Below are 13,113 nucleotides of genomic sequence, written 5' to 3' on the forward strand. Positions count from 1 at the left end.
CTTCTCTATTTCAATTTCTTTTGTGGTCTTTCATTGAACTGCAGCTCACCATGACACCCTGGGCTCCATTTAACAAATGTTCATCTAACAAAGTCACAATAACGCACCATGGTTCAGTGCAAAAGCATGAGCACTGGAGTCACACAGACCTGTGTTAGGCTCACAGCCCTGACACACAACTAGCTGTGTGGTCTAGATAAGCCTCTGAGGCTCCGATTTCTAATCTGTAAAGGTGTGAAAATAATACCCATCTCACAGGGTTGTTGTGAGACTTGAACAAGAACACTTGGCACATGTAGGTCTTAATAAATATTAATTTCTTTTTCCTTACTCTTAGTTTGCCAAAAAACAAAGGCATGGATTTGTGTAGTAAGGGAGGGCAAGTTAAGAATATAGTATGATACTACTTAAAACTGCATTATTTGTTTCTGCTAGGGTACAGTGCAATAATCTGCCCCACAAGAGAATTTATTTATGTTAACTGAGATTTAAGAACTGAATTGGCAGCTTTTTTTTAACTTACCATATTAAAATTTAGATTTTCGTCAACCCATGCTTTTGCCTCTTCAAATTCGTCTTTCATTTTCATAATAAAAAGTGTATCTAGGGCATCTACTATTGTTGCTCCTTGGATATTACCTGAAAATATCAGAAAAATATTTACTCAGTAAAACACCTTTGACAGATCCATACATGCACATTGACCACACCTTGGAAAGGAAGTGGGTAATACTGAATTTACTGGTAAACAAGAATACTGAACAGTCTAAACATCTTTCAGTGAAAGAAAACTGAAAAGTTGCATCAGAACCAAACTAAAAACTATCACAGGCTATAGATTGGTACACTAATCTTTAAAGTTTCTGAGTTGCAGAAAATAAATCTCTTAGAAATTTCATTTGGGATTGCATTCTCTAGCAAGAGAAAAAAAAAGACCTGAAACCAAGGAGCAACACACTTATTAATTTTAATGTAATTACATCAAAGTGCACCTGTGCAAAACTCTTTAAATGTAATTAGATCTAAAATTGTTTAGTGATAGCTCTAAGAAACCATTACTCAAAAATGGAATTCTGCCCCCTCTTTTTGCAGCCCTGACTGATCCTAACCTCTCCTCCCATCCTCCTAGCCAGTCCTGACTCTCGTTTATTTCCTCTGAACTCCCTCAGCAGGAAGACTTTACACTGCTCTTGCACTCACCACTTTCTGTCTTCCATTATAACTACTTATATGCATCTCCTCTTAGTCTGTAAACTTCCTTAGAATAGAGAAGTCATGTCTTATTCACCTCCACATTCCATACTAAGAGACTCAGTATGTTTCTAAGGCTTAATAATAAATTAAAAAACCATCACTGTATTAACAGAGAGCCAAGTAATCTCTTCGATAAAGACTATGGCAAATTTACACAAAACTGACTTCTTAATACTATGAACAACTTATAGAGATAAAAGCAAAAATAGAATTAAAATTTTTTTAAAGTTATAGTAAACAATAAAAAATTAAGACCTTTGAGTCTGCATGAAGTTTCTGAGTTTCTCTCTTCAATTCCTACCTCCCATCACCCATGTTAACTAGTCACCGTGTCCTCAAAAACACTACTCTAGCAACGTCTGAAATTACTTGTACTGCCACGACTCCAGGTGTGGCTCTTTTCATCTCTAAAGTGTGTCACTGTGATCGACCAGCCAGCCCTTTCCCCACTCTTCCAGCTCTTCCTAACTGTTCCTGCAATGCCTTTCTCCCTACCAGAGAGCCTATGGTTCTTCAGAACCTCCTATGAATATCTACTGAACCACCTAGTGCTTTGCTAATTCACTATCTACACATATGTCTTCTGCACTAGGTCATTAACTTGGCAAAGACTTGTATTGTGTTTATTAACACCAGTGCTGGAAAGAGAGCCAAACGCATGGAAGGCCCTAAGTAAATGGAAAAGCATAATGGGGTGATTAGGAGCAGACTCTGACCTTAGCCACATGTGGGTTCAAGTCCCAGCTCAGCCAGTTAGTAGGTGGCTAACACTGGGCAAGCTGTTCTCTCAGCTTCATATTTCTCATCTATAAAATACATATAATAATGAGGTTAAATGAGAAGATGCACAAATGGCACGTGGCACATAGTGTCAGCTGATACTGTTGTTATATGATTTGATACGATTTAACATCTTTAGTTAAAGTATAGAAGGTCATCTTTTCTATGGTGAATTCAGAAGCATCAGACCAAGGTTCCCTCCTCTTCATCCTGGTACTTATAGACAAAATTGTGGGAACTGAAGAGGAATTGAGTTCAGGGCACTGGGTAGCTCTGTGACCCAAGGAGTCTACCTAACACTTCTGTTACCTAGCTTCTGCACCTCCACGATGGGAATGTTATTAATACCTAGAGTACTAATCACAGAGGGATGCTGTGAGGACCAAAAGCGATAAAATGATGCCAAAGGGGATAAAGGGAAGTTTAAATAACTGACGACTCCATCCTCGCTTTCTCTTCCACTGCACAAACAGGAGAAATTTAGTGCCAAAGTTGAGAGTCACTGAGATACAGTGAAGGTCACCAAGGCTGGCTGCCTTGGCCAGCTTATTGATAAAGACACAGCTTTTACCTGACAGGAAGCAGTTAATGCAGCCAACAAATGCTCCTCTGCTTGGTACCACATGGGAGCTGAAAATCATGATACTGTGCCCAGATCCATTAAATAAGGCTCTCTGGAAGTGTGCCCCAGGCATCAGTATTTTTTCAAGGGATGCAGGTGGTTCTAAAGTGCAGCCAGTGCTCTGTCTGAAGGACACACTATGCACATTCCCTGCAGACAACTCCATCAGGTAGGCAAGTTTCCTAGCAACACAGTCTGGAGGATCACACAAATTTTTTCCATCACCCACAAGTTCAGTCGATTGGAGAGAAGTCACTGTCAGTAAGGAGGCAAAGCACATTCTACTCACCAAACAAACTGCTTGAATGGCCTCCTTTTGATACAGGCTTCAGTTCATTTTTTCCCCAGGCATAACGTTTGTAATTATTCCAGGCATGTTTCATCATCTGAGAAAAGAAATGAAAATGGGATTATATTTTGAATTTGAGATGCTTTTGCTTCAAAATAGATCATATATTGAAGACCTAAAGGTTAAAACATTGAAACTCACTGCTTTATTAAAAGGATGACAATTAAAAGGGTGACAAAGGGTATGAATAAGTGGGAACACACACATAACACACAATTACACATCATCCCTTTACGTTTACAAATGGAGATTTTTTTAATCCATTTAATCCTATTTCATATACATATTTTCAAAAGTCAGTTCTCAGCAACAGAAACTTAGCTTATCATAAAAGGATGAGCCATTCTTACATTTATCTATTTCATCCTCATGATGCATTAAATCTGCAAAGACTGCATACTTAAAATTCACATTTTTGCATAAGGTTCTCTGTACTTAGTATATAGACAAATATCCAAAAGTTATGACTTTAAACACTTTGATGTATCTTGACCAAGTCTATATGGAGAAGTATTTTTAAATATCTATAGGAAATGAAAAAAAGAAACTCTACGGGTATACATAGATTTTGGAAAACTTCAGCTTAATATAATTAATCTTTATTTGCATACATATCTGTGTACACATATATAACTGAAGACTAATTCTATATATTCCCAACCTAGACTCCTTGTACCAGGAATGTTTTTGTTTTTGTTTTTTGCAGTACGTGGGCCTCTCACTGCTGTGGCCTCTCCGTTGCGGAGCACAGGCTCCGGACGCGCAGGCTCAGTGGCCATGTGGGATCTTCCCGGAACGGGGCACGAACCCGTGTCCCCTGCATCGGCAGGCGGACTCTCAACCACTGCGCCACCAGGGAAGCCCCAGGAATGTTTTTAAAGTCCCAAACTCTCTGCTATAAATTAGTTGTATACCTTTTTTAATTTTAACAAAATTAATTTATCTACATATAATGAAAACCAATCAATTTCTCCTGACTTATAGACTAAGTTCTGACCTATTGTGCTAGATATTAACTCTAGCAGAAAGTGAATAATTTTCAAGGGGAGAAATTGTTCTCTAAGAGCCTGTCAAAGTTATACAAAAATTTGTATAACTATTGTGTAATAGTTGTATTTTTTTTTCAATGACTCCAAGAATATACTGTAGATAATTATTTTTGCATACATTTTTTAAAAGGGTTGAGGACTCCTCACCTGTCTAGAATTTATTCATGCCACTATTCCCAATCCATTAGCAACAGTAATTAAAATATGGACATAATCTGGAAATATTCTAATCTGGCTCCATATTTTAAAATATCTTAAAAAGCATCATAGGGCTTCCCTGGTGGCGCAGTGGTTGAGAGTCCGCCTGCCGATGCAGGGGACACGGGTTCGTGCCCCTATCCCGGAAGATCCCACATGCCGCGGAGCGGCTGGGCCCGCGAGCCATGGCCACGGAGCCTGTGTGTCCGGAGCCTGTGCTCCGCAACGGGAGAGGCCACAGCAGTGAGAGGCCCGCGTACAGCAAAAAAAAAAAAAAAAAAAAAAAAAAGCATCATATAAAGTTATAAATACTATGTAAAGGCTGTTTATCACTAAAAATCTGCAGTGAGATCAATACAATTTTATTAATAAGAAAGTCTTCATATGTCCCTGAAAACAATAATGCACATCTTTCTAAATCAATTTGTACATTTTCTTCCAATCTCACCAGTACTGCTACTAATAATAGCTACCCAAAAATCTGTACTATCTGCTGGGTACTCTGCTAAATGCTTTAAATTCAGTATTGCATTCAATTCTTGTTATAACGTTATGAAATGCGTTGTATTATCATTGTTTGGTAGATGAAGAAACTGAGACTTTTAGAAGTGAAAACACGAACAACTTTACTCACAGTCATGACATTTCTCCACAGCTGTGGAGCCAGCCTTCATCCCTGTGATGGCCTGACTCCAAAGCCAACGGCATTAACCATACACTGCATCAGCTTCCTTTAACGAGTCGACAACAGAATCTTCCTTTGATGAATCAGATTGCTGATCTTCTAACAATCAATAGAATGTGTATATCATAGTGTTTTTGAGATTTTCTCTTATAAATTAATTTTGTTGGAAAGTATAAAAGGTTTGAAGGTAAAATAACCTGATTTATATCCCTATCGTACCACCAATTGGTCCCATAATCATGGATGAGTCACAGTTTTGCGAGACTTCCTTTATCTGAAAACTTGGCATCATAATTCCTCACAGGGTGCATGTAAGGATTACATGAGCATGGCCTGTGTGATGGCTCCCAGCACACATGGCGAATAATCACATGCTTATTGAATTTTAAGCCTATATTGAGATCAATTAACTTCACATCACAGAAACAGAAACCAATGAGCCTCTGAAAAGACTAGGTATATGAACACTAGGTATAAAAACACCTTGAGATTACATCTCAATTTGACTTGGTTTTCCCATTAAATGTACTGCATTTGGTAAACTCTTCATTCCTATTCCAAGGATAAATTCAGAAGCTTTTGGAATACACCTGATGCAAGAACGGAAAAAAAAAAAAATGTTATGATGATTTGTTTCAGCTCCAAGTCTGAATCGAAACCAGTGCCATGTACTATTAATAACTCAAAGACAGCATAAAGCTTTCTTATAGAAGACTGTTGTCAAAAATTATCATTTATACAATGTACCACTAGGACAGAACCTCACTGAGTTACCACTGTAGTATATATTAACTTTCCTTATCTCTTTTTCCCCCAAAAAGAAAATTTGACACCAATTGCTTATCTGCCTGCATTTCAAAAGCTGCTGTGACCCGTTTCTCAAAATGGGCTCCTCATCCCATGGGATTTCTATGTGCAAAGTTAGAAAAGAAAAAGAAAACAATGTGGCCAAAGTGCCCTGTACGGAGCTCTAAGAGTGGTTTCTCCAAGAATCTGTGAAATGAGGAACAGCCATATTGTTCATGGATTCCAGTGGTTGGTCACCTCTGGAAATGATTTACCACTTTAAAGCCAAATAAAACTTCATGTGTGTGTTTGTGTCTGTGTGTGTGTAGAACAACAACGAGATTAAATTCACAGGTCATATATAAAATCAACTTTGTAACTCAGATTTATGACATACAAATATTTGAAAGCATCAAAATGCTACTAGCCTCTAATTTTACAGTATTAAGCCACTAGCCAGCTAAGGGACCATGAGAATGAAAGCATTTACTCTTTCCAGACTCATATGCTCATGAGCTGACAGGACAAGAAGGTCACTTTTAAAATTCAACTACAAAGATGTCCACAGATAGGATTAATCCTTCATCTTCATAGGCTCCTTCACTTTGTTTTGTAGTCTTTCATCACTTTAATTAGGGTTAGACAGCCTGACATCTGAGGTAGAAAGATTAAAACAGGCCTAAATTCCACGTTGATTAGGATTTCAAATTCCATACTGAAACCCTAATAAAAAAAAAGATAAACTGAAAACAAACCGAAGATTTTTGTTTGAATTTTATTTTTTCCTGAATATTCATATTTGCATTGGTCATACAGCTAACATACAGTGTGAAGGGAAATAAATGAGATTTTGTAATAGTAATCCTTGGTTTTGACCCAGAGAAGCTGGAATTACGCATGAAATATCCAAAAAATAGCATGACTTCTCCTTGACTCTATGCTTACCAAAGATTCTTTGATTAGCACTTTGTTATCAATTGGCATCAGGGCTGAGTAATTAGTGCCACTTATTGAGTGTCCGCTACACTATGCGTGATAAGATGCTAAAGGACTAGCAGGGAAATGTACATGAGTCTATCATGCTTATAATCTAATAGGTAAGATGGAAGCTTAACGTTTTCCCTTCTTACACACTCACAAGTGTTTATAAATATGAGAACAATAAGAAAAGCAATTAAATGTTGTGCATAACTCCATGAAAGGATGCTCAACAACACTAATCATTAGAGAAATGCAAATCAAAACTACAATGAGGTATCACCTCACACTGGTCAGAATGGCCATCATCACAAAATCTACAAACAATAAACGCTGGAGAGGGTGTGGAGAAAAGGGAACCCTCTTGCACTGTTGGTAGGAATGTAAATTGATACAGCCACTATGGAGAACAGTATGGAGGTTCCTTAAAAAACTAAAAATAGGGCTTCCTATTAGGTGGCGCAGTGGTTGAGAATCTGCCTGCTAATGCAGGGGACATGGGTTCGAGCCCTGGTCTGGGAAGATCCCACATGCTGCGGAGCAACTAGGCCCATGAGCCACAACTACTGAGCCTGCGCGTCTGGAGCTTGTGCTCTGCAACAAGAGAGGCCGCGACAGTGAGAGGCCTGCGCACCGCGATGAAGAGTGGCCCCCGCTCGCCGCAACTAGAGAAAGCCCGTGCACAGCAACGAAGATCCAGCACAGCCAAAAATAAATAAATTAATTAATTTTAAAAAAACTAAAAATAGAGCCACCATATGATCTAGCAATCCCACTCCTGGGCATACATCTGGAAGATGAAAACTCTTAATTCAAAAAGATATATGAACCCCAATGTTTACAGTGGCACTGTTCACAATAGCCAAGACATGGAAAAACCTAAGTGTCTATCAACAGATGAACAGATAAAGCAAATGTGTTACATATATACAATGGAATATTAGTCATAAGAAAGAAGTAATGCCATTTGCAGCAACATGGATGGACCCAAAAATTATCCTACTAAGTGAAGTCAGAGAAAAACAAGTATCATATGATATAAATTATATGTGGAATCTAAAATAATGATACAAATGAACTTATTTACAAAACAGAAACAGAGCCATGGACATTGAGAACAAACCTATGGTTCCCAAAGGGGAAGGGTCAGGCAGGGACAAATTAGGAGTTTGGGCTTAACAGATACACACTACCATATATAAAACAGATAACAAGGACCTACTGGACAGCACAGGGAACGATATTCAGTATCTTGTAATAACATATAATGGAAAAGAATCTGAAAAGATTCAGTTAAAGTGATATAACTGAATCACTTTGCTGTACATATGAAACACAACACTGTAAATCAAATATACTTCAATTAAAAAAAATTTTGTAACTAACAGTTTGTTTCAATTTTATGTCCTAATCAAGGGCATGGGAAGCCATGAATAAAGAAAAATATGCTTGAATTTCCCCAGGTATGTGTAGATTTCATAACCTATGTTTTTGTTGCTAAGAACTACCCTTAGCAAATATTTTTATTTACTGATTCTTTAATCACATGATCTTAAGTTACTCATAAGGCACATTAAAACTCTTTTTGAAAATCTCACTCTTTTTTTCCAGACAGGCCTGATGAGGATTTTGGGCTTTCACTGCCTCTTTTAAAAAGCACACAAGTTCAAGTCCCACTTACAGGGCCATCCTGTGGGGTCTTATACAAAATCTCTATAGTCTGACAGTGTGATCTGGGTCCCTGGCCCCAGCTGACTGACCCAGGGCCTGGTGCCTGACCCACAGGGAGACAACTGAGGGCTGGCCGTGAGCCTTCGAGGTGAGGCACCCGCAGTGTGACGCTGTCTCCCACGGATGGACCAACCCAATCATCTACTCTGCCTAGGGGTGTACAACTGGGAGATAGTCACAGAGAATCTGGAGGCCAGAGAGTGATGGAGAAGCAGAGAAGTACAAACACATAAAGAAAAAAAGCCACAAGAAAGAGTCATGAAGCAGTTGAAACCATGAGGGAGACGGAAGGCAAGGAGAGAAAAATAATAAACTGGGAAGCAGGCATGGGGTGTTCAGTTAGTTACATGGTGCCCCAGGGGAATTAGGTTAGGTTTGTAGAGCCTCTGTAAAACAGCAAACTATGCTGCTGAATGCTGAATGTTGATGAATTATCTTCCTCTCCTCCATGAGGCATGGCTCTTTGCCTGCTGAGACTGTTTACTTACTTCCCTGTGTGTCCTTATAGAAAATCCTCGTTTACTGAGGAGGAATGTATAAGAGTGGTGACAGGAGCAGGCATCTAACAAACTGGGTTCATATCTGAGCTCTGCCAACATCGGTGTGACTCTGAGACAATTAATCTCTCTAAGCCCACTTTCCACACCCATTAAAGGTAAATAAATAAAACTACCAGTCCAGTGGTACTCACATTCCCGCTGTCCTAGAGGACATGAAGGAGCTGTATCCAGTTCAGCAGAGGACTAGGGCAGGGGTCAGTCTACCTCCCTGATTGTTGAAGTGGAAATTGGTGGCCCTTGCTCTTCAAATTATACTTACAATGGATGCTTGGAACAACCCTGATTTTAAATGCCTGTCAGTAGTTTCCACCAAACTTTGTCTGACATGACTTGATTGTCCCATGAAAGTAATGTCTGAAACTTCCAGATAAAGATCTCATTTTTAGGATCACTGCATCAATCACTGTATCACTGTATCAATCTTCTTTCCTTTAATCTTTGGTGGAACAGGGAAATGGAAGAAAGGAAACAAGATTAAAAAGTATTTTCAGGGAATCAAGTCACAGCTTCACCAAACCCTCGCTTACTGGAAAAAAAATTTCTAGATACGTGAACACGCGACAACAATCTTGCCGCCCCTTCCTCTTATCTGGTGCGGTCCTGCTCCCTGTATTTCCCTGTGGGAATGAAGACTGAGAGTGAGCCGGCAGGAGACCCTGTGCTGAGGATGCCATCCCAGGGAGCAAGGCAGGTGGGCTTCAGCTGGGGGAGCCGGAGCCCTGCTGCCTAAGGGTCTGATCTCTCAGACTCTCAGTTTCTCATTTTTAAAAACAATAACTGAAGGAAACCAACGTCCCACTGAGGTGCAGGACGTTGGGGGAGGGATATATGGCAACGCTCCATACTTCGCACTCAATTTTGCTGTGAATCTAAAACTGCTCTAAAAATTAAAGTAAAGAGAGAGAGAGAGAGAGAGAAAATAGCATTGTCTTCCTCACATCATGGTCCGGAGATCAAATCTGATAATGTCTGGCTGGAGGGAGACATCCAGAGAGTGTTCCTGGCCTTCACGCGCATCTCCGCCTCACCGCCCCACCAGGTGCAGGAGTTAAACAGAGATAAGGGAGAGCAGTGCAAAGGAAAGCAGACACTGTGCTACACTCACAGCGGACAGGGCAATTCAGGGAGAGAGAAATTAACAGGGTAGGAAAGAGGTCAGTGTCACTGAGAGGTGACAGAACGTAGAGCATGGTATAACTCTGCATCCCCAGACACCGCAAGCCTGGAGTCTACCACAATTACAGCGTTTAGCATCCTCTTACCCTAAACGGTATGAGGATACCACCTAAGACAGTACTGGGAAGATCCTCCCCTTAACACAGTGTCCTGGGAAAGCCCAGAGTCCAGCCACCTTCTATCTGTCCTCACCCAGAATGGAGAAAAACCCTCCCAGCCGTGATAGTTTCCAATTTTACCACATATCAAATTAAAACACTCATTCAGCACCTTGCTCAATTTATCTCTTTCGAAAGCTGAAATATATTAGTTCTCTCTCCCCTTCCCCAAGGCTGTTAAGGTATTCTGTTTCCAAGGTTCTTTTTCCCAAAGTCACAATGACAATTACTACTTATTGAGTACTTATTGGTGGCAGGGCGTGAATTACAAAGACGATAGAGTAAGGGTGCCAGATTTAGGAAATAAAAACCTTGTGTGGGACATACTTATACTAAAAAAGTATTTATGTTTATCTGACATGCAAATTTAACAGAATCCTGTATTTCATCCAGCAGCCCTAGTATAGAGGGATAAGATACATTGAATCCTTGGTTCTGTGTCCAGGGCCAGCTCCCTGGATTGTGCCCTGCTCTGCCTTGGGCTCAAAAGAGGGACTGAAAATTCAAGGGCCAGACAGAAATAGAATGGCCAGGTTTAGGGCAACTGGAAATGACAGGGAATGAGGCTAAACAAGAGTGAAGGCCCTGGCTAAAGCCATTAGGAAAAATATTCTTTAAAAAAAATTACTAAGCTTGCTTTCAAGGTTTGAGCCAGGTTTTCCAGGGGTCTAGAAAAAAAAACCAGTATGCTAGCTAAAGGGAAAAAATATCCGTGAGCCACAGATGGCCCACAGACCAGCCGTCTGCACTGCAAGACCTGGTTTATGGGCACATGTGTAGACCTGACTGCTCTGTGCTTAGTAGGCCTGTGGGCATGTCGCTTCCCTCTGGCCCTCTCCCCTAGCTCAGGGAGCAGTGCCCAGCCCACTTCTGACCCAGGCTGCCTTCTGTGCCTGCTCTTGACTGTCCAGGGCCTGCCAGGACATCAATGCTGACTCTACCAAGAATTGGTGAGGTCCTTGAGACCTGAGATGTACAAAGTATTATGCACACACCTCTCAGCAATTCTCTTCCTGCTGGATGAGTGGTAGGTTCACACTTCAGAAAGCATTTATAATTCTAAATCCTACACTGTTCTACAAGTGAAACTGCAGAAGCTGTAAAGGAGAAAGTGCCTTAACTTTGTCCAACACCTGCAAGGCGCTGGGAGGCGAACCTGATAACAATTTACCACACACTTAATCCTCCTTAATACCTCTGGGGTATTACTGCCCCATTTTACAGATGAGGAAGCAGAGGCCCAGCATAGCACAAAGGAAGAGCGAGGCATCAAACTCTCTCATTCTGATTCTTTTCCCTGCATCACTTAGGATGCCTTGACTTTTTTGCTGCTTGCAAACCTTAAGACGGTCAGCCACAGCCTCAGAGCTCTTCTGCTGCTCCATGCACAGGGCCAGCCCTACCTGGGATACAAAGAGATGCGGCTGGGCCTGGCAGCTAAACGGCACACACCAAGCTGGGCTTGTAAACTGGCTCCAGGACAGCACCTGGCAGCAACAGCTTTTCTTGCCTGCATTGTATCCTTTAACCCTCAGGACCCTCCTTCCCTCCAATTCAGCTCTCTCTCCACCTCTGTCTCCCCACTCTTCTCCTCTGGCTGTGCAGGCTACTCAGGCAGACAAGATGGCTCTGCCCTGCTCCGACCCTGCCCGTCCCTGGATTTATGGAGAACTGTGAGTCCCTCTCCTTCACACCAAGCTGCTGACTGTGCTGACACCTGCTCTCTTCAGCTGCGGTATTTCCTGAGCTTTATCACCACCACCAGAGCTAAGGATGGCCAGTTTTCCTTTCCTCTTCTCCACTACTCTCCTGCTTCTTCCTTGTCTCTGTGTGTGCAATTTGTTACCACGCATCCCAGGCTGCCTCATAACCAAGGAGGGGATAGATACGCGTTCATATTTTCTTCAGATTCAGATGTCCTGAATTCTCCCACAGCCAATTTAGTATACTTTCTTTTTAAAGATAGCAGGAGATATATAAAGGAGTAATTATTTAATGCTAATATTGTATGAACCCTAATGGGCTAATACACATTAATTCCCAATGAACTGAAAGAGCAGTTAGAGCAGTAATCTCTTTTGAAAAAGACTCAGAATGCGTGATAAAGCCAGTTTTAAAAAATGAGAATTCCAGTTAATTGCCACTTGTGGAGGACAGATTGTCCTGTTTCTAAGCAGCATCTCACACTCCTAAGAAAAAGCCAGTTTTTCTAGGTCTAGCTCAGAGAATTGGGTTATATGTTATTTAATGGTTCTCTTTCTTTGTGACCAAATTCTGACATTATTTTATAAAACTCTGTGCTATTACCAAATGGAAGAGGGTAGAGGACACCCCTCAAACCCCCAAAACTTGACTAAAATTTACGTATATAACTCTAAAATATTCGAAGAGAGAGTAATTTGACATCTCAAAAGTTAGCCATTAGAAAAACACTTGTTCATATGTGACTATCTAGTATATTTCTTTTTGGAAAGAAGTACTATTGGTGAGAATGTTTTCTTTACACAGAGAAAAGCTCTCGATCAGCCAGGGGTCTAGGACTTGCTGTTATTTACTTCTCAAAAATATCCATCTCTTAGTTAATGATTGTAGTCTCTTTCCACAGAAGTTGTCACTCGAGTTTAAACACTCAACGTCAGGGTTTTTGTTGTTTGTTTGGTTGATTTTTAATTGATCTAACACTGCCTTTGTTAGATTACCCCTGCTAAGTAAGAACTAGCAGGCTAGCAAGTGGGCCTTTGCAGGCCAGATGCCAGCTGATCTTCCCTGCCCAGTCCCAAGGCAAAG

General features: G+C 40.7%; 1 protein-coding gene across 3 annotated transcripts in view; it reads right to left on the reverse strand.

The window, feature by feature from the left end:
* Positions 1–13,113, reverse strand: part of MAN1A1 (mannosidase alpha class 1A member 1) — a 181,927-nt gene that overhangs the window by 133,104 nt on the left and 35,710 nt on the right. For all 3 annotated transcript variants that reach the window (XM_081250807.1, XM_081250806.1, XM_081250808.1), the window contains 2 exons: positions 2,946–3,042; positions 524–639 (listed from right to left, as the gene is read on the reverse strand). In XM_081250807.1, the coding sequence (XP_081106933.1) occupies positions 524–639; positions 2,946–3,042 (213 nt within the window). The remainder of the gene's footprint in view (positions 1–523; positions 640–2,945; positions 3,043–13,113) is intronic.

Source organism: Mesoplodon bidens (genome assembly GCF_964165515.1).
Source record: "Mesoplodon bidens genome assembly, chromosome: 12".
NCBI lineage: Eukaryota > Metazoa > Chordata > Mammalia > Artiodactyla > Ziphiidae > Mesoplodon > Mesoplodon bidens.